At 39.5% G+C, this 23,021-nt stretch overlaps 1 protein-coding gene and 1 non-coding gene across 3 annotated transcripts in view; one reads left to right on the top strand and one right to left on the bottom strand.

Annotated features, from left to right (window-relative positions):
- Positions 1 to 6,066: 6,066 nt before the first annotated feature.
- On the bottom strand, positions 6,067 to 6,139 carry TRNAR-UCG. Its single transcript has one exon. It is a non-coding gene; the product is annotated as a tRNA-Arg (tRNA).
- Positions 6,140 to 11,185: 5,046 nt separating this feature from the next.
- PRKCI (protein kinase C iota) overlaps positions 11,186 to 23,021 on the top strand; it is a 69,746-nt gene continuing 57,910 nt past the window's right edge. Inside the window, exon 1 of one of the 2 annotated variants that reach the window (XM_043874080.1) lies at positions 11,186 to 11,706. In XM_043874080.1, coding sequence (XP_043730015.1) covers positions 11,606 to 11,706 — 101 coding nt within the window. In that variant the 5' untranslated portion in view covers positions 11,186 to 11,605. Of the gene's footprint in view, positions 11,707 to 11,819; positions 11,953 to 23,021 lie in introns of those variants that run through there. The other variant, XM_043874081.1, reaches the window with a different exon arrangement.

Genomic DNA, 23,021 nt, shown 5'->3' on the forward strand with positions numbered 1-23,021 from the left:
CACATTTTAGTAGGATTAAGTACCTGTCTAAGGTCATACTGCTAGTAAGTGGCAGGATTAGCTTTGGAACTGAAGTCCACCTGTGAGATACTTACTCTGGCCTCTTCCGTGCTGACCCTCTCCACCCACTATTGTCATCAGTGTTCTTCTTCAGATTCTGCTCAGCCTCTTCTTCCTTTGGGCTTCACAGCCTCCCCCGGACTCTCACAGTAGTCTGTTTATCATCCTCTAATTATACTTCTGTGTGCTGTGCTCAGTCACTTCAGTTGTGTCCAACTCTTTGCAGCACCATGGACTGCAGCCTGCCGAGTTCCTCCGTCCCTGGGATTTTCCTGGTAAGAATACTGGAGCGGGTTGCCGTGCCTTCCTCCAGGGCATCTTCCTGGCCCAGGGATCAAATCCGTGTCTCCTGCAATGCAGGTGGATTCTTTACCTGCTGAGCCATTGGGAAAGCCCCTCTAATAATACTTAGCAGGTATTTGCTTTTAATTAATATATAATTCACACAAAATTCATCTGTTTAAAGCATATAACAAAGTGTATGTTCACAATGTCATGTAATCATCACTACTCTTTAATTCCAGGACATTTTCATCACCCCAGAAGAAATTTCAAGACCATTAAGCAATCATTCCCCAACCCCCATTTCCTCCAACTTCTGGCAACCATTAATCTGCTTTCTGTCTGTATAGATTGGTCTATTCTGGACATTTAACATAAATGGAATCATAGAACATGTAGCCTTTTGTGTCTGACCTCATTTTTCTTAGCTTAATGTTTTCAAGGTTTATCCGCATTGTCAGGTGTTTCAGTATTTCATTCCTTTTTATTGTTGTTGTTTAATTGTAAATTACGTCAGACTCTTTTGCAACTATTTTAGGGAAGTACCACATTTTGTTTATCCGTTCTTCAACTATAATGGACATTTGGCCTGGTTTCACTATTTAGCTACTATGAATAATGCTTATATGAACATTTGTGAACTAGTTTTTGTGTAGACATATGTTTTCATGGTTATAATCAAGTTCTCTTGGTTATATAACTAGCCAAGGACTTGCCGGATCTTATGGTAACTTTATGTTTAACATCTTGAGAAAATGTCAAGCTGTTTTCCAAAGTAGTTGCACTTCTTTGCATTCCCACCAGCAATGTATGAGGGTGCCAATTTCTGCACATTCTCTCCAACACTTGTTATCGTCTGTCTTTTGATTACCATCAACCTAGTAAGTATGAGGTGATTGAGCTGCATTTCCTAATGACTAATAGTAAATATTTTTCATGGTTTTATGGCCATTTTTATGTCTTCTTTGCAGAAATGTCTATTTAAATTCTTTGCTCACAAAGAGAAACTGAGTTGTCTTTTTTAGTTGTAAGAGTTAATTACATACCTGAACGTGTGTGTGGTCGTATCTGACTCTTTGCAACGCGATGGACCACCAGGCTCCTCTGTTCATGGAATTTTCCAGGCAAGAATACTGGAGCGGGTTGTTATTTCCTACTCCAGAAGATCTTCCCCAGCCAGGGGTCAAACCCACATCTCTTGAGTCTCCTGCATTAGCAGGCAGATTCTTTACCACTGCACCACTTTATCAGACATCTGATTTGCAAATATCTCCCATTCTGTGGGAAGACTTTTCACTTTCTGGATGTATCCTTAGAAATACCAGCATTTTAAATTTTGATGAAGTTCAATTTACCTTTTCTTTTGCTAGTTGTAGTTTTGGTGACAATCTAAGAATCCATTACCTAATCTTAAGTCACAAAGATTTACTACTGTGTTTCTTTCTAAGAGTTTTATAATTTTAGTTCTTATACTTAAATCTTTGATCTCTTTTGAGCTAAGTTTTCAAAATGGTTTAGATACTTCGTTCTTTCATGTACGGATATTCAATTTTTTCAGCATCATCTGTTAAAACAAATTAACTCCAACCCCCTGCCCCCCAAAACTATTATTTTCCCCACTGAGTTGTCTTGGTCCTTAACATGTGTGGGGTTTTGTTTGGTTTTTGGTTTACACTTTCTAAATTTTTATTTTGAAATAAAATAGATTCACAGGAAGTCGAAGAGATGACAGAGAATGTGTGTTTTTAAGTAAATATTGACACATATTTGTTAAGGTGAGCTCCTTGAGGGCTAGATTTTTTGCATTCCTACCTGCATGTCTCAGAGGGGACCATGACATAGTAAACCCTCAACAAACATGTTCAATGAATGAAAAGCTGATTTGAGAATCCTACTGTCAACTTCCAAATACCAAGCGCCATAGACTTTGTTAGGTGCTGGGAAAGTTTTGTATCAATTCATGATGTCACAGTCTAGTAAGTTTTTCAGGGGTCCCAGAAGTTTCCTAGAGGTCCTAGAATCTTACAGTCCTAGCCTGGAATGGGACTCGGAGATCATGAAGTGAAGTGAAAGTCGCTCAGTCGTGTCGACTCTTTGCGATCCCATGGACTATACAGTCCATGGAATTCTGTATAGAGATCATGAATGCTCTCATTTTCCGTTTTCCACGAAATGCAGAGCTTAAAAGACTACAAGGCCTGTGGCCTATCTCATGTTAATTTTCCAGAGGATCCCAGGTCTCTTTGAAATTACATTATGACTTTACAACTTAACAAAGGATTTTTTTCAGTTAGTCCTCGATAAAGCATTTTTTCAGTTAGGCCTTGATAAAGTCCTCTCCCAATGAAAGACAACGACTTCTGTTTCATACCACTCTTATCTTCTCAGATAACTGCTATCAGAGATTTAAAAAAAATTTTTTTTCCACCCTAGCTGGGCATAATCACTCCTTTCTCTGAATTCTATAGCTATTATTTGCTCTTCCACAAATTAGCAATTTGTTTTGTACTGCCCTATTGCTTTGGATTTTTATGTAATCTTGAATTGTTATTTGTCACAGGTTTACGTGTGAACTTCCTAAGGAGAGTACCCTAGCTAGAGCCAGGGGCAAAATTTTCATTTACATTTATTATATGATATTTAGAGCTTTGTACCTAGTGGACATGCATGCAATGGATGTTTCCTGATATGATTTGTGTTTTTATATAATTCATTTTTAAAATAAGAAGCTATTAGGTTTAAAATTTCATTCTGTTTTTCCCTAGAGGCTCAGGGTGAGAGGCTCAAAGTGGTAAGTACCCTCTCTCCTTTGGACAATTGCTAGTGACCCTCTATTTGTTTTTATAAAGGAATGGAGATATCAGAGAACTAATAATTAGTACACATACATATTTCAGGGCTTCCCTGGTGGCTCAGACAGTAAAGAATCTGCCTGCAACAAAGGAGACCTGGGTTCAATCCCTGGGTCAGGAAGATTCTATGGAGAAAGGAATGGCTACCCACTCCAATATCCTTGCCTGGAGAATTCTATGGACAGATGAGCCTGGCAGGCTACAGTCCATGGGATCACAAAGAGTTGGACATGCCTGAGTGACTAGCTTTCACTTTCAAGGTACATATTTAACTATTTTTTAATATTACTATTGAAAGTTTTAAAATCCTGCTAAAAGGATAAAGAAGATTTGTAGATTTCTTCTGAGAACCCAGTAAATTAAGCTATCCCTCAAGGGAACTTTGAGTTGTAGTTTTTAAATCACTGAGTCAGCAAGTAGAGAAAGAGGGACTTCGCTGGAGCTCCAGTGGTTAAGGCTTCCACTGCCGGGGGCACAGGCTTCAATCCTTGGTGGGCGGACTAAAATCCTGTGCCTCATGCAGCATGGCCAAAAATAAAAGGAGGAAGAAAAAGAAAAAAAAAAAAAGAGAGAGTAGAGAAAGAGATCCTGTTTATTTTATCACAAGCTTGCTTTCCAGTTACTAGGTAGAGGAAGAAGATGCAATAATCTAGCCTCATGTTGAACAGTGTTGCAGAACATAACCATCTCACCTGGAATTGTTTAACAGAGGTAAAACAGAAAAGGTGGCTGAACAGAAGAGTTAGTATGTCTTGATAGGATATTCAGTGCATGGTCTTGCACCTACTAGAAGGCAGTGAGCCTGTTAATGGATTCTAATAAGAACAGATTATGTGTAGATTATAGTGATTCTCTAATAACAATGAATCCAGAAAGCATTTTAGCATGTGATTAGATCATGGAAAACAAAGAGAAAAGAAATCAAAACTAAGAATTTTGTGAAGTTAATTTTCTTTTCCTCCTGGGCCAGAAACCAATCCTTGTTTCAAATTCATGGTATGCTAAAGAATGGAAAGCATTGAAACAATGATACAAATCATTGCCATTTCAGTACTTTGGACTTCATTTGTAAAATGAGGCTTAAATTTTTCCCCGCTCTTCAAGCTGCCCTCAGGGGGACCAGCAGCATCAGACATTTTAAATCAGAATCTGCATTTTAACAAAACCCCTGGCCTAATTTTTATGTTTATCAGAGTTTGAGAAGCCAAAGTAACTCCCAGTTAGTTAATTCTACCATCCCATGATTCTTGTTGGGAGTTTCCACGTTGGTAAAGTTAGGAGTCCTTTTTGACTTGAGTAAACAGATTGCTCAGCAAGTTGAACTAACTTTTCAGGTCATAGCTTTAACAAGGCGAAGCTGAAATAAAGACTTGCTCTGCTTGTTTGGTGTCATCAGCTTCCTTCCTCTGACACTAAGGTTAATCTTAGTATCTAAGTGGACATAAATCAACAGAAAATTATTTCAGTATAATTTAATATTTGTGGAATACCAACAATTTTCTCAGTGCCAAAAAGAACTTAGGTAAGATTCCTGCTCTTGAGGCACCTAGGCAAGATGGTCACTTTGTTTCAAAAGTCTGTGATCTTATTTTCTTGGGCTTAAAAATCACTGTGGATGGTGATTGCAGCCATGAAATTAAAGCTCCTTGGAAGAAAAGCTATGACAAACCTAGACAGCATATTAAAAAGCAGAGACATCGCTTTGCCAACAAAGGTCTATCTAGTCAAAGCTATGGTTTTTTCAGTAGTGATGTACGGATGTGAGAGTTGGACCATAAAAAAGGCTGAGTGCTGAAGAACTGATGCTTTCAAACTGCGGTGCTGGAGAAGACTCTAGAGAATCCCTTGGACAGCGTGGAGATAAAACCAGTCAATCCTAAAGGAAATCAACTCTGAATATTCACTGAAAGGACTGATGCTGAAGCTGAAGCTTGAAGCTCTGATACTTTGTCCACCTGATGTGAAGAGCCAGCTCATTGGAAAAGGCCCTGATGCTGGGAAAGATTGAGAGCAGGAGGAGATGAGGTTGACAGAGGATGAGATGGTTTGAATGCATCACTGACTCAATGGACATGAGTCTGAGCAAACTGCAGGAGATAGTAAAGGACAGAGAAGCCTGGAGTGCTGCAGTCCTTGGGGTCACAAAGAATCGGATACGACTGACTGACTGAAGAATAACATGGGTTGATTCATAATTTGTTATTATCCAGGACGGGAAGCCATACCAATTCAGTAAAATACCTCATGCCTAAGTCTCAGGGTGATAAGCACAGTGTGAAGGTAAGCTACCAGGCAGCTTTATCCTGAAGTGCTGTTCCCTTTGATGTTGTGCATGTGATTAAGCAGCCCAAAATCATTACAGGCTATGAGTTCTGCTTTTTCCCTTGATTTCTCTGTGGCCCAAAATAGGATGTGGTTTAATTCAAGGTCAGCAGAAATTCGATATGAAAAGATTTGAGTCCAGTGGGAAATAGGTGGAGGTGGTAGAGAAAATGAGCTAGTCCTCCATGAGAGGGGAGAGGGGTTGGCAGCCTTGTAGGGGAGAGGAATTTACTCCTGAGACTGTGAGACAGAACTCGGTTATTGAAGGAAGCCAGTGTTGGGGTGCTGAGCTGCTGGAGTGGGAAGAATTTATTAGATAAATTTACATTTTCAGTTGGAAATGCCATCCACAAAAACAGGTTTGCCTTTTCAAATTGGAGGGTAGCTTACATGTAATGGTTTGTTATTGTTAGGGACAGCATACTTGGTATGCCAACATCATTAAACTGATACTTCTAAAAGAAGGCTGTATGTTTTTGCTGTTGTTAAAGTTTTTTTTCCAGTGTTTATTTGATTGCGCCAAGTCTTAGTCGCAGCATGTGGGATCTAGTTCCCTGACCAGGGATTGAACCTGGATCCCCTGCATTCGAAGCACAGAACTCTAGCCACTGAACCACCAGAGAAGTCCCAAAAGTTTGTGTTTATTTTTTGGGATGGAGGCTCTTTCAGCCTGTCACTTACTAGTCAACTTTGTGCTGTTCAGTCAAGCCAGACAGAAGTGGATTCTTCTGGTTCCTGAAGAAGACGAGGGAGAACTCAAGAGCTGTTACAATCATTCTTTGTCATTTACTGGTGCAGTTTCCCATTTTGCGTTGTTCTTCTCTTCATTGGTACATGTCCTGATATCCTATCTGGATTGTAACTTTCTTAAAAAGAAGGAGAGAGCATCGTGCCTGCACCAGTAAACGCATGGGAGTTAATTGTGTTGAGATTTCTCAGACCTCTTTGGCTATTCAGTAACTTTCATTAAGTACATGTTTGGTTTTATCTCATTTATTCATTTATTTTGCTGACTCCTCTGCTTCATGGGACTCTCCATTGATAGTTCATTAAAGCAAAGCCATTTTATTTCAGGCAAAACAAATTAAGGCTCAGATTGTTATATGTCATTATCTGTAGTGTGGGAGTGAAACTGGGGAAGTGCAGTGGAAATAAGTGTATGTGGCTGGAGTGAAGGGAGTACCTAGATAAAGCAGGCGATGTCAATGGGGCAGTGAGAGGGCATAAGAGAAAGAAAGGCGAAGGGAGTCATGGGGGTATTGTTTGCTGTCTATGCTAACTCAATAAAGTTAATTAACAGAATACAAACTAAACTCTCTCACTAACTTCAGCTGTCAGGACTCCAGTCAGGAGTTTGGGTCATGACTTCTGCTCTTCAAGGTTAAGTAAAAAAAATTTTTTTTCATTTATTTTTATTAGTTGGAGGCTAATTACTTTACAATATTATAGTGGTTTTTGCCATACATTGACATGAATCAGCCACGGATTTACATGTGTTCCCCATCCTGATCCCCCCTCCCACCTCCCTCCCCATCTGATCCCTCTGGGTCTTCCCAGTGCACTAGCCCTGAGCACTTGTCTCATGCATCCAACCTGGGCTGGTGATCTGTTTCACCCTTGATAGTATACTTGTTTCAATGCTATTCTCTCAGAATATCCCACCCTTGCCTTCTCCCACAGAGTCCAAAAGCCTGTTCTGTACATCTGTGTCTCTTTCAGTAAAACAATTAATGTGATACTATTAGGACACAATTACATAGGACCTGTGTCTGTCATTTATTCCTTCAGCAGGTTATTTCTGCACATATGGACAAGCATTCTGATAATGACAAAATGAGAGAATGTTGGACAAAAATATTTTAAATCCCTTAAGCTGATGGATTTGAGCATTAATTTTTTTTCAATTAAAGTAATTGTAGTAAGCCAAAAGTAGGTATCATTCAGCTCATTCAGCCCAATATTTATCTCCACAGGTCATAAAGTCTGTCCAAATGGTCAGGACTTGCAGTTTAAACACTTTTCTCTCCTTTTAGTGACATTATCACATACTTAGTAAAACCACTAAAGAATGGTAAGTTAAGGGAGGCAGGTTTTCAAAACTGCAAGTGTTAATAAGCACCATTTTAAGTGCTGGGTTGGCCAAAAAGTTCGTTCCCAACAAACTTTTTGGCCGACTCAATACAACAGAAAGAAAAAGGACTGTCAGAGGCTTTTTCAGAACGTCTACCACTGACTTTCCATTTTGGATCGTATGATTCTCAGTTCAGAAACAGAAATCAAAGATCCAGCAGCAGGATTTATCACCTGACATAAAGAACATGGCAAACAAATTTTCATAGTTGATTTTGGCTTCAGAGCACACTGGTGGGGCTGGTTGAGATTGAATAGGAGTCTGTTCTCTGTGTCTGCATCTCCACTGCTGCCTTTCAAATAGGCTCATCAGTACCATCTTTCTAGATTCCACATGCCTGCGTTAATATACAATATTTGTCTTTCTCTTTCTGACTTACTTCAACCTGTATAGAATAATTGAATAGGATAGAGAATAATGTAATATGGAAGCATATACATTACCATATTTAAATAGATGTCAAGTGGGAACTTGCTGTGACGCAGGGAGCTGAACCCAGGGCTCTGTGACAACCTAGAGGGTGGGAGGGGGTTCAGGAGGGAGGGGGCATATGTATACCTGTGTTTGATTCATGTTGCTACATGGCAGAGGCCAACACAATATTGTAAAACGATTATCCTCCAATTAAAAAAAAAGATTGAATATAAAGGTCTACCTATTCTAATTAGACATTTTCTTACTAGCTCAATCTAGTAGATTGGAAGCCAAATTTTCCTAAAGATATGATTAATGTGATGCTAGGTTCCTTTTAAACCCTTTTACAGAGTCCCATTTTCTTTAAACTAAAGAGATAGTGTCTCATATTCTGTTACTAAAAATGACATAATCTCTACACCCTGATCATCCCATATGTTTAACTGTGTGCGCTTTATCTAATTTTAATTACATCAAATTGACTTTAAAAGTTAACGTCAGAGCACTTCCAGAATGGACCCATGAGTAGCTAGCTCTCTTATATTCTCTCCAATGAAACAACCCTAACTGGTAGAATTATAAATAAAAAAACAACCATTGGATCAGACTGTGAAACAATTTTTTGCCCCAAGGCATTGTCAAAAACACAGGAGCAATCAGTTGCCAATTAGTGGAGGCTAACATCTGTGAGATAAACCCCAGCCAAAAGCTTGATAAGGAGTTGAGGAGAAGAGACAGTCAAAGAGAATCAGACTGAAATCACTGTCATCCCCCAGGGGAAGGACCAGGAGTCGGGGTAACAGTGTGCATGCCAAAGCTACACCCTCTGAGGAGAGACACTGGAGGCTGCCCACTGTGGAGGAAGCAGACTCTAGTGACCTAGTCTGGCCAACTCAAAAATAAACAAGCAAGCCATCACAGCCAGCCAAGGAGCCGGTTTGGATCAGTCTTCAGAGTTGCCACAGTGGAAAGGTACAGTTTGCAACAGCAACAAAAAGAACATGAGACATACAAGAAACAGGCAATGGGACCCACACACACTGAAACAGTCTTTGAAAGGACATGGATATAAGGCATAGCAGACAAGGACTTCAAAGCAGCAGTTATAAATACATTTGAAAAACTAAAAGGGGTCTTCCTTGGTGGCTCGGTTGTAAAGAATCCACCTGCCAAGACAGGGGACACAGGTTTGATCCCTGGTCTGGGAAGATCCCACAGGTCTCAGGACAACTAAGCCCATGAACCACAACTAGTAAGCCTGCACTCTAGAGCCCACGAGTCTACTTGACTGCTGAGCTCAGGCACCACAACTACTGAAGACCATGCGCTTAGAGCCTGTGCTTCGCAACAAGAGAAGCCACTGCAATGTGAAGCCCGAACACTGCAACTAGAGAAAGCCTGCATACAGTAATAAACACCCAACACAGCCAGAAAAAAATAAAAAAAAAAAACTGAAGGAAACCATGCTTACGAGTAGATTCAAAATTCTTCAACAAAATATTAGCAAACTGAATCTAGCAACATAGAATATAAAAAGGATATGTCATAACCAAGAGGGATTTTTCCCAGGAATGCAAGATTGACTTACATCCAAAAATTAGTGTAACGTATCACATCAATAGAATAAAGCACAAAACTACATGGTAATCTCAATAGACACAGAATAAGCACTAAATAAAACCCAACACCTTCATAATAAAAATAGGCAAAAAACTAAGAATAGAGTGAAACTTCCTTAACCTGATACAGGGCATCTACAAAAAAATCCAGAGCAATAATCACATCTAATGGTGAAAGACTGAAAACTATCCACAGAAGACTGAGAATAAGACAAGAATGTTCACATACTTCTCTTTATTCAACATAATACAATAGCTTCTAGCTAATGCAATCAGACATGAAAAATAAAAGATATACAGATTGGAAAGGAAGACATAAGTCTATTTGTATTCTAAAATAGCATAATCTTGTACAAGGGAAATTCTAGGGAAGTCATCAAAATACTATTAGAACTAATGAATGAATGCAGCAATCCAACCCAGGATTCAGATATATACTAAATCGATTGTATTTCTATACACTAGCAATGAATAATAAAAATAGTATTAGGATGGGAATGTAAGTTGGCAAAGCTACTATGAACAACAGTCGATGTTAACAATGTTTTAATGATGTTAAAAAATGCTGATGTAGGCTTCCCTGGTGGTTGGTCTAGTGGTTAAGAATCTGCCTACCAATGCAGAACACACGGTTTAATCCCTGGTCCAGGAAGATCCCACATACAGAGGGAGCAACTAAGAGCCAGAGCCACTCCTCTGCACCCAGAGCCACTGCTCTGAAGCAAGAGAAGCCACAGCAGTGAAAAGCCATCACACCTCAGCGAGGAGTAGCCCCTGCTTGCTGCAAGTAGAGAAAGCCCCCATGCAGCAACAAAGACCCAGTGCAGCCATAAATAAATAAATGATGATGCATGGCTAGTTGGATGGCTTGACTGATTGGCTAAATATTCATTGTGCACCTGTTCCATGCAAGGGCAATATACAAGGGCCAAGATATGCGGGCAGCAGAAGGAAGAAAAGTCAAGTCTTCCATCATACCTTCTTACTGAGTTTCTTCATTACATTTATTATTACATTTGTTACATATATTATACTACATTCTTTCCATAAAAGACGCTATACTGAGCCCTTAATCAAATTCTTTCCCCAAAAAGTACTGTATAATTGAGATGATTTATGCAATTGGAAGGAGAATTCAGCAGAGAAGAAAGTCTAGACTGTGACGAATCCCAATCATTTCCAATGTCCTCGGATGCCCAAGGTGGATTCAGGATTTGCACGCCAAAGTCTCCTGGGGCACCAGCGGGAGACAGACAGCGAGAAGGCGGGGCTCTATACATGTAAGGAACCTCAAGTCCCAGAATTCCACGGGGACTCCAAATCCCAGAAACCCGCACTCCAAATCTTCGCGTCCCCAGTCGGCTGACCGCGGACGCGACCAAGTTAGGAAACTGGGGTGAGATGCCGCAGCACTTGTCTTCAACCATGTTCGTAGGGAGGGCTTTTTACAGAAGTATAGTAATTTGAACCTTCACGTTCTCTCAGTTACAGCTCCCACAAAAGGCCCCCTGCCAGGGAATCTGATATGATGTTCAGCACCACCATCCCCCATCCTCCCTCCCCTTTGCCTTGCTCCCGTAAGAATGGTTCAGCCGGACATTGAGGCTCCTTGATTTGGATCGATGGTTGCACCCGCCCTCCCCCGGAATGTGGGCCTTTAGAGCGAGCGAGGTGGGAGGGGCGGAGGCGGGAGGCGTGCAGGGCCCGGGCGGCTGTAGAGGCAGAGTCGGCCGCCGGCGGTGGGAGGAGCCGTGCGGTTCCGGCTGCCCAGGCGAGGCGACCCTTGGGTCCGCGCCGCGGGCGGGGACGACAGGTAGGCGAAAGGGCAGCCACGGCTCCGCGAGAGGCTCCAGCTGCGGAGTCCCCTGCGGCGCCCGGCGCGCCCCCCGCACCCTCGGCCTCCTGCGAGGCGGGGGAGTAAGGAGATGCCGACCCAGAGAGACAGCAGTACCATGTCTCACCCGACCGCAGGCGGCGGCATTGGGGACCATTCTCACCAGGTCCGGGTGAAAGCCTACTACCGCGGGTGAGTGCCCTGCGGTGGGGGTGGCAGGGGTGGGGAAAGACCAGCTCGGCTTGGCCTGGAGGAGGGGCGAATGTGGGGCTGGAGATGTGGGAGGAATGGTTTGGGCGGGCTAGTCGGGGGGACTCGGGATGAATGACCGAGTGGTCGGGGGAGGAACATCGAGCACCCCCATCCAGGGGTGGTGCAGGGCGCCCTGGAACCGCACGGCTGAGAATCCTGAGTAGGGTCCAGGGGAGGAGCCTTGGAGTAAGTAGGTCCCCCTGGTGGGTTTGAGAGACTTGCCTACTAAGATTTACAAAGAGCTGTACGTCTTTTAAGTCTCGATAGTATTAGGGGTTGAGAGTTGATTCTGAGCGATGCCTTAGTTAACTAAGTTTACTATTAGGTTTAAAAGACAGGATTGCTTCCGTTATGCTGACCCTTTTGATTACCAGCAGGCCTATAGCCTCTGGTTTTCTAAGTCAGATTTGTCTTGATGGTATAGAAGAGTTCCCGACATGTATCAGGAATATGATCAGGCTGCCAATATGTTAGAGGTAGAGGTTATATTTGAGTAAAGTTGATGTGTTTTCAGGGATATGCATTAGGTACTTAGGTCTCGCCTGGGTTAGGTTGTATATGTGTGAATTAAAATTCGTGAACTCTTCTTTGTCAGGGTTGCTTTAAGTCTTGTCCGATAGGGTGAGATACTGCAAGCAGAGAAGAGGGTGTGCGTAGGCAGTTTTAAAATCTGTGCTCTTTACTCATGTTATCACCTAAGTTACAACTACTGTGGTTACCAAAAATAACCCAGTCCTAAAATCACAGTATTAAATCATATTCCGTAATCAGTAATCTGAAGTGTCCCCCTTCCCTTGAATTCAGTTGCGGTGTGAATTTTTTTTGAGATAATTACATTTGGGAACATTAGAAAGGTGAACTGTTAGTGTGAGCATAAAGGTTTGAAACTGAGGGCTAACAGAAAACCCAACCTCTGTGGCCTGTCTTACTGCTTGTTCAAGCAGAAGTAGATTGCTTTTAAAAAAAACTCAAGCACTAGGAGGTTTGAAACTGCAGTGCATACTTTTACATTCCTGAGAGGATCAGTGAAGATAGCAAACTTTCAAAATGCCTCCCTTGTTTTGATTTCAAAGAAAATATAAGCTCCTATGTGTCTTACTGATTTAATAAAAGGATTCATTATTTTATTTGCTGCAGTGAAGCCTCGGACTCTGTTTATTAGCTTGACTGTATTCAGGAGTAGTTAAAGGAGTTATTTTGGACAGTAACAGTGGTTTTGCTTAAATTGATCAAGGAAGTCTTGATTTGAAAACAATAGCTCTGTACTTTGCACTGGAAAAAAAATGCTTTGTTTCCTTTATCTTATCTTTAATTTAACAGATGAGATATTTCACTTTAGAATCTGCTCTCTTTTATAAAGTTGACAGCCTGTGAGTTGTTAGGTACAGAGAATAAAGTATAGTACATTTTCTTTTTTTATAGTGTCTGATTACTGACAGTTTTAAAAAGCTAGATTTACACACACACACAGTAGGAACGGGCAAATTGTTCAAAAATATAAAATGAAAAGTGTTCCCCATCCAGTCCTCCCAACCTCAAGAGTTAACTACTATTGATAGTTCATTTCTTGTTCTTCTGGAGATTGTCTTTATTTCTTACTTTAAAATTTCATACTTCTGTTTTGTGATTTATCAACTTTAGATGGTATCTAGTGATTCCTTCCTCTGAAAGATGAGAAACTGGGTGCACCCTGTACTTTGCTTCCTTGCTCCCCTATGCCTCTCAATTTTTTATTGTTAAACTGTTATTTTTAGTTCACCAGTTTACTTTTCTGACTCTTGACTTAGCAAATTTAGGTAGTTTTCAATGATTCCAACTATGAAACATGAAAATAGTGCTTCTTCCTTTTTTCTCCCATTTTTATTAGTTTGACAATTGCAAATAGGCCTCGTGCTTATTGCTCAGTTGTGTTGGACTCTGCGACCTCGTGGATAGTAGCGCACCAGACTCTTCTGTCCATGGAATTTTCCAGGCAAGAATACTGGTTGCCATTTCCCTCTCCAGGGGATCTTTCCTACCCAGGGATCGAACCAGTGACTCCTGCCTTGATAGGCTGATGTTCTACCACTGATACCATACAGACCCAAATAGGCCTCACAAGTATATAAATTAAAAATGTTGTAAGCTTCTCCTTTGCAAAGAAATCTAAGTCTGCTATACTTTAGAATGTAGGTACTGCTCCAATTATTTTTTAAAAAAGGAGGATAAGGGCTTATAACACTACTAATGCTTGACTGAAATGTCTCCAAGACATTCAGTTTAACTTTTTTTTTGCTTATTTTTAAAAACCTATGAATTTTGATTAGTAGTGAATCAACCTCTTGCCATTTAGTACCTTTATTCAATGAAAGCTTTCTAATAGTGCCTTCATTTCAAGCCTCATTTGAAGACAACATCAGTGTTCCAAATTGTTCCAATTTCTGACCTCTGAAATTAGATCTGTTAAGATTATATGTTTATTAACAATAGCCCAAACTGATGGTTATGATATTGTGTAGTCAGCTGCTCATTACTACAGATGAAACTAAAATGAGTCACCAATGAGGATAGTTAATAAACAGGTTGGCCGTCTAGAACACCTGCCTAATTTTTAAATAGAAAATTCTTCCCTTACTATCAAGAAATGTGAGGACAATCTGCATTTGAAAAAGTTTCTTTTCTTTCACATCATCAGAACGGCTGTTATGGGAGAGTTTTTCCCTTATCCCCTTCTAACAATATTTCTTTCCAGTGAACGTTGAAATCTTGGAATAGCCAGAATTTTTTAGTGAATGAATTGCTGCCCCTTTCAACGATGTTGAGTGTTCTAATGTTGTTAAATTTGTTCTTTGTGCAACTGTGCTGTCTCCCTAGATATAAAAGATATTTAATTAGCCCTTTTCTAGTTTTTAAGCAGAAGACTAATAGCCCTGAGAATGTGAGTTTATTGGATACCACCTAAGAGTGCCTGTCCCCTGGCCTGTACTCCTCTTTACTTACGACATGAGCTTGTCACTGAGTAGCCTGCCTTTCTTCAATCATTACCTACTCGTGTTAGTTTGGAGGAGGAGAAACAGGTTTTGTGGGTTAGTGGTTGAGTGCCATTGTGTGTGCTATCCTTATATAAAGTTACTGGATATTACGGGGTAGAATTTAACAAGGAAATATCTGGACTACTCATTTCCTTCCATAATAAACATAAGAGAAATTTTGCAAAAAGCTTTGTAAACCACCGCTGTTGAGCAGTTATGAATCCAGAGGATCCTTTCATTACATGGCTACAAACAAAATGGGATGAGCTCCTTACATATTTGGAAAGTATAGCTGGTTCAATGACGAAGTATGCAGGATTTTCTCACTGTGGACAAGTCTTGGCAAGACGTGTTTTTAAAAGTATTACAAAACAATTTTAGAGATATACTTCCAGTATGGGTTCTAAGGAAATAAGAATGATATCTTGAGTTGAAAATTAGGGGAAGTTCGGTTATTGGTCCTCGACTGTCTGGCCCAGCACCTAAGCAGAGGCAGCAGATCCATAGCTTCACCAGAGAGAGAGAAAGGACATGGTGGCCTGTTGCCAAACCCGAAACAACCCTCTCAGAAATTTGGATTCGATGATGTGGAGATAAATTGCTTGTCAGCAGCGAGGACTGAAGCGGAAGAGTTACCAGGGAGGCTGGTGGGGCCCGGATCGCCATGTGCAAGCTGAAGGGCTGAGGAAATGACAACAAAAAACAATGTTTCTTGATAGCTTTCTAATATAGCTCCTCGACCTCTTTGTAAGATTACTTGAGTGTTTGTTTCTTTCATGGTTCAAATGAGCCTAATTAAAACACAGATTTTAGAAAACCCAATCTTGTTTAGGATTTCACATTTTACCAAAGTGTGTTTCAACTCAGTTTAATAAATACTGTTGAACAAGTACTCTAAGCCAGGTACATGGTACCAGGGTGGTCACAGAGGATGTCGAGGTGGGTATAAGGCTCTGCCCTTGAGGAACCAAGAGACTTGTAGGAGGAAAGGCTTTATAAAGTTCATAAAGTGGGGTGTGTGTGGGGGGGTGTGTGTGTGTGTGTGTGTGTAGGAAAGGCTTTATAAAGTTCATAAAGTGGGGTGTGTGTGTGTGTGTGTGTGTGTGTGTGTGTGTACGGATGGCTCTTGGGGAGGAGTTTGGGTTGCGGGAAGCCCTCCTAGAGGATGCAGTGTTTGAGGCTATTAAAGGATAAGTTTGTTTGTCTGGTGGACCACAGTGTTGGGTGGGAGGTCATTCCAGGCATTGCACAGCTGCATGATATGCTTGGGGAGTTAAGATGGGTTTAGTTGTTAGTCCCATAGTCATTCCTCATTAGGACATAAAGTATATAGTGGGCACTGATAAGAAGTGAGCTAGTAAGAAGGTTACAGGCACTGGATGAGGAAGACTCAAATATCATACTTTGGACTCCACACTGTTTCTCATTGGTGAAGATTTTAAGTAAGGGATGTATGATTTAGATTTTTATTTTAGAAAGATCACTCTTGGAACCAGTATTGTAGATGAATGAGCAATGGATGAGACTTTATCTGGAGGCTTTGGAAGGAGTCCAGCTGAGAGATTCTGAGATGGAAAAGAGGATGTGGATTCAGGGGTGATTTCAGGGGGTAGAATCATTATGAATTAGAGAGTGATTGCTTGTGGAGAAGAGAGAGGGTCTGAGTCTGACTTGGATTTCTCATTTGGAGAGGCTAGGGAATAGGGAAAGAAGAGATTTATTAGGGAAGGTAATTAATCCCCTGAAACAAGTAATCAAAATTTGTTTTGGGGGCATCCAGGTGGAAATGTCTAGAAGCAACTGAACAGCTGTTTCTGTGTCCCCAGCACTGTTCTTGACGGACAGCTAACCTATGTAGGAACACGGCTGAGAACAATGATAGGAACAAAAATGCCACCACCAGCCGAATACAGATCATAAAAACAAGGCACCAAAGTTAATTTTTAAAATACAGAAATATATAAAGTAGAAAGAAAGTGAAGTCGCTCAGTCGTGTCCGACTCTTTGCGACCCCATGGACTGTAGCCCGTCAGGCTCCTATGTCCATGGGATTTTCCAGGCGAGAGTACTGGAGTGGGCTGCCATTCCCTTCTCCGGGGGATCTTCCCGACCCAGGGATTGAACCCAGGTCTCCCGCGTTGCAGGCAGCAGACGCTTTACCGTCTGAGCCACCAGGGAAGTAGAAAGTAGAAAGTTCCCCCATAACCTCTCACCCATACTTCCTAGGCGGGGCATTGTTAACAGTTGGGGATATTCTACATCATATCAATATATTATATATATACATATACACACACGTTTATTTTTCCCTATAAATGTATTCGTATGTTTACATGTGTTTCTTTGAGTTTTTTTCATTCATGATCATTTTTCCATGTCAGGATAGACAGATAAACAGGTAGATACATATAGATAGAGCAATCTGCCTCTTTCTGTATAATTGGCACATAGTGTTGCATACTATTGTTATACCATAATTTATATAATCTTTTTTCTGTTTGATGAATTTTCATTAAATTGCCCTGTCAAGTCATGTTGAAGGAATATCCTAATATTTAATGTATATTCTTTTTTTTTTTAATGTATATTCTTGCATGGTCGAAGATATGCCTATTTTAAAACTTGATATTAAAAAAAAAATAAAATAAAACTTGATATTGTCCTCCAAAAATGTATCAATTGACATTCCCAATAACAGTGTACAGATAAAACGATTTTCCTTATGATTCCATTACATCTTATCAGTCTTTTAAATTCTTGCAAATGCAATTGGCAAAAAATGCTAACTTTTTTTTTAAACAATGTTGAGAGGTAGATATCGTTTCTATTTTATGGATGATAATACTGAGGCTTAGTAAACCACAATACAAAGTCGAGTCTTACCCTTCAGAGAAGTTTCCCTCTGCCCTGTTAATATATTGATGGGCCTTTTGGAGATTACTTTTTCTTTATTGTCAAATTCATATTTCATAGTTCTTTTTGAGTCAGTTTTCTATCTCCTTGACTGTTAAAATATAGATGTTACCTTATGTATTTTTATATTAATGATTAATTTGAGGGATGATACTTTGAGATTATACAGATATTTCCTCACCACCTTTCACCCAGTGGTGTTACATCCATGGATAATTGTGCCTAAATCTGTTATATTGGTGAACACAAGTAAAAATTTCTTTCTTATTCTGCTATATTCAATTTAGGAAAAAAGCTTATGTTGAAATAGCAAAAGGATTGAATATGGTTCTTTTTCAGGTGTTTTTTTTTTTAAGCAGTTAGTCCTAAGTAAAAGCTTTAGATTCTTTGTTTTAGAACATAGGAACATAATGAATGCTTAAAACTGTTTGACTGGTGAAGCACAGTTAAAAATGCTTTTTTTTTTTTCTTTTTTAAATTCAGCTAAAACTATATCTAAATTTACCATTTTGGGCATCTTTGTGGTAAAGCAGACTGTATTGTTGAAGACCAGTGGTAAGCTATTTTATGCCAACACTGAAGTTAAAACCAGGAAAAAAAGTCTTCCATGGATAATTTGTTTTGTACCTTAGAAGTAATATCTTTATTTTGCAGTTTATTTTCAGTTTTGGTACTATAATAAGGATCTGGTGATTGTGGGATATATGAACATGGTGCTTACCCAATTACTTAGAGGGGTATTTATAAAAAAAGTCCCTTAAAGGTTTTAGTTCCTGGAACTTAAGGAGTGGCAGTTGATAAAGCCTGACTGCTTCACTGAGTCTCTTTAGGATGTATCTACTTATGATTTCTAAAGGATTTTTAAAGCATGTTTTAAAAATATTTGCACATTCTGGTCAATATTTTACAGCTCTTGAAAAATAAAGTTTCTGAAAAATCTCTATTTATAAATATGCTTCCATAGTGTTAATTTTAACTATGAGTGGACCTTAATAAGAAACTCATATTTTGATGACATCTGATCATACTAATTTCTTCTCCTTGCTTTCAAAGAGATAACGTCACACTTGTTCATTGCCAGAGAAGTTCAGTGGAAGCCTTCTCTTCTGATTTAGTTCTAGAATATATTCTCCCAGTCCTCACCCCCTCATACTAGTAACCTGGGGGGTAATTTGAAAGAAAGATTGCTTTAAGGTAAGCAAGTTGCCTTTTAATGTCACTAGAGGAAGGAACTATTTTCTGCTTTAATTTTCTTTTTAAAATACAAATTTTAAAAATAATTAGAACAATAATTTTATTTATGTATGACAATAATTTAAAATTTGTTTTATATTTTATTTATATTTATTTTATTATAAAGTAACGTCATAAAATCATACCTTTACATGGTAGAAAAATTAATAATAATCTATGCCATTCAGAAGGGTTTCAATATTTACAAAGTACCTCTTCTTTCTATCTCTTGTCTCCTCCTAATCCCCCGTTCCACCACCAAGATTTAACTACTATTAAAATTTTACTTTCTTTTTATTATATCTGTTGACCAGTATGTAAGATAAGGAATTTAGCACTTCTTCATTGCCTCCTCTCCTCACAATTTTTAGTTTTTTTTGTGGTTACATTTAAAACTTAAATAATATGCCTCCTTCTGCTTTTTCTTTTATTTATAATTATAGCAAAATGTTTTAAATTGAGTATCTTAACCATTTTTAAGTGTACAGTTGAGTAGTGTTAACTATATTCACATTGTTATGTGACAAATCTCCAGAACTTTTTCATTTTGCAAAACTGAAGTTACATATTAACAACTCTTCCATCCTCCTGCAACCCCCAGCTCCTGGCAACTACTATTCTATTTTCTGTGTCTATGAATTTGACTCCTCTGGATACTTCATACACATGGAGTCATGCAGTATTTGTCTTTTGGCGACTGGCTTATTTCACCTTCAAGATTCATTCATATTGTAGCATGTATGAGAATTTACTTTCTTCTTAAGGCTGAATAATACTTCTTTGTGTTTGTATATCACATTTAGTTTACGTATTCATCTGTCAGTGAACACTTGGGTTGCCTCCACCTTTTGGCCATTGTGAATAATGCTGCTATGAATGTGGGTCTACAAATATCTATTGGATTCCCTGCTTTCAGTTCTTTTGGATATATGTAGCCAGAAGTGGAATTGTTGGATCATATGGAAATACTTTTTTAAATTTTTTGAGGAACATCCATACTGGTTTCTATAGTTGCTGCACCATTTTACATTCCCACCAATAGTACACAGGGCAAGAGCTTCTCCACATCTTTGATTACACTTGTTATTCTAGGTTTTTGATAGTAGCCATCCTGATGGATGTGAGGTGACATTTTATTGTGTTTTTTTCTACTGGTGTGTAGTTGATTTACAGTGTAGTTTGTTGTGTTAATTTCTGCCCTATCATTATGGTTTTGATTTGCATTTTTCTGATAATTAGTAATGATGAACATTTTTCTTAAGCTTGTTAGCGACTTCTATATACTTTTTGGAGAAGTGTCTGTTCAAATCCTTTGACTATTTTTAAATTTAGTTGTTTTTTTTTTTCTTGTTCTCTGCTTTTATATTTAATTATTAGTTTTAGATAAGAGTGTTGACTTTCTATTAGGAAAGACATGTTTCTGAATTTATACTTCCTCTTGCTTTCTCGTGTCTTGATTTTTCTTGTTAATTTTTACATTGTAAAGGTTTATAACATTATTCTGTTTTTTAACTCATATTTTTTAAAGCAGTTTTTAAAAAGCACTTATAATGAATGCTTATGTAAGTGTGATGCACTTGAAAAACAAAGGAGTGTGGTTAGATGTTTAGAGAAGGAAAAGTAATTTTATGTCAGTAAAACTTCTCTCTTTAAAGGGTTCCAGTTAACTTTAATTTGGGGGGCTGGTATGTTTTCTCCATCAATTTTGTTTCATCTGTTTTCAATCATCTAGGATTTTTTCATGCTTTCTGGTCTGCTGTTGATGCCGTTTTTTGTTTTCTAAGACTTTGATAAACTTGTCATATTCAATTTTCTGTCATTTCAGTGGGCCCTTAGAATGAAAGGGGCTTCCCTGGTAGCTCAGACAGTAAATAATCTGCCTACACTGCGGAAGACCTGGGTTCAGTCCCTGGGTCGAGAAGATCCCCTGGAAAAGGGAATGGCAAACCATTCCTATGTTCTTGCCTGGAGAATTCTATGAAGAGAGAAGCCTGGTGGGCCACAGTCCATGGGGTCACAAACAGTTGGACACGACTGAGAAACTTAACTCTTTCACTCAGAAAGGATATAGATGTTTGTTCCCTCCACCGTATTAAACAATCTGTGTGTTGTCTTTAGAAAGCTGGATTATTTTCATCTAATAAGGTTCCACTTTTATTTAAAGTGTTACGTGAATACATAAAGTTTTAAAAGCTGTTGAACACATTAAGGGTATGCTATGTGCTAGGTTGGTCTTCCCTGGTGTGTCAGTGGTAAATAATCCGCCTGCCAGTGCAGGAGATGCAAATTCGACCCCTGGGTTGGGAGGATCCCTTGGAGAAGGAAATGGCAACCAGTCCAGTATTTTTCCCTGGGAAATCCCAGGACTTGTAGGCTGCAGTCCATGGGATCACAAAAGAGCCAGACACAGCTTAGCGACTAAACAACAAACAATATGCTAGGCACTATTCTAAGTATTACAAGTGTGAATTCACTTGACACATTAAATCCTTAAAATACCATAGGAGATAATATTATTCTCATTTTATAGGTGAGGAAATTGAACCAATAGAGAAGTCAAATAATTCACTTAAGACCATACAGCTGGTAAGTGATAGAGCCTGGATTCAAAACCAAACATACTGGCTTTAGCTCTCATGTCTTAACCATTATACTATGGCTACCTCGAATATGTCATCCCTCCTTTGTGGAATGCTGACATTTCCTCGTGTTTTTTTTTAGAGTCCAACATATGACACCTCCGTTCACTCAACATGTATTAATTGAGCATCCATTCTTGGCCAGATGTTGTTTTAGATATTGGTGATACAGTGATGAGCAAAACAAAATGCTTGCTCTCATGGATTTTACATTTAGTTGGGGGAATATGTATAATTTTTATGTGCTGGCAATGTATTTTCTCTGAAAAATAAAAAAAAAAATTAGTTTCACGTCCTAAATTGTACAGGCTCCTCTGTCTATGGGGATTTTCCCCTCAAGAATACTAGAGTGGGTTACTGTTTCCTCCTCCAGGGGATCTTCCCAACCTAGGGATCAACCCCAGGTCTCCCACATTGCAGGTGACTTCTTTACCATCTGAGCCACCTGGGAAGCCCATGTACTAAATTAGCCTCATTAAATCTCTGAAACAAGGATTATAGTCTCTATTAGCCAGTCTCTTAGAAGTGAGATTGACTTATTGTACCCATTATGCTTTTGTCACAACATAACATCTAATGGTAGCTATGCCTTGGGTGGATGCTGTTGTGAGAGGTGGTATCGCAGATGAGCATTCAGGTGGTTTTTTTCAGGAGTACTTTTGGGGTTGATAGCTATGGAAGATAAAGGGAGGGAAGGAAGCAAGCTTAGGTAGGAAAATATCAAGATGCTGTGACGTCTCAACAGAAACCTTAGCTCACCCTCCGGGGAGTTCTAAAGATGAATTGGCACTTCATAGCTTTTGCAAGTCACATGTAGGACCTTTATACTGAATTGGCCATTGGTTGTGGGCTGGCCAGGAAGGGGCTTTGACTATAGATGAGGAGTCGAATCTCTGAAAGAGGTTGAAGATTGGGGATGTCTGCTGGTAGCATCGGAGAAGGCAATGGCACCCCACTCCAGTACCCTTGCCTGGAAAATCCCATGGATGGAGGAGCCTGGTGGGCTGCAGTCCATGGGGTCGCACAGAGTCGAACGCGACTGAAGCGACTTAGCAGCAGCAGCTGGTAGCGTTCCCAGCAGCTGGTATGACAGGTGCTCTATTGCTAATGGGGAATTCTGAAGGTGGGGTGGAGAGGGGAATGGTCAGATCACAGTATCCAAAAGTGTTATTAGGAGATGTGGATTTGAATTAATTTTCTGTTTCCTAACTGTGAAACTCTGGCAAATATTCCTTTGTGCTTTGCTTTTTAAATGTGTAAAATAAGATTAGTTTGACAGTTATTATGAAAATCATATAACCTGTTTGTTCAAACACCTGAAACATACTAAAGAATCTGTATATGTTTATAGGCTAAGGAAACATAAACACTGGTATTTCCTTGTCAGTTCAGTTCAGTTCAGTTCAGTCGCTCAGTCGTGTCCGACTCTGTGACTCCATGGACTGCAGCCCGCCAGGCC

The sequence above is a fragment of the Cervus elaphus genome, chromosome 19 (assembly GCF_910594005.1).
Source record: "Cervus elaphus chromosome 19, mCerEla1.1, whole genome shotgun sequence".
Lineage (NCBI taxonomy): Eukaryota > Metazoa > Chordata > Mammalia > Artiodactyla > Cervidae > Cervus > Cervus elaphus.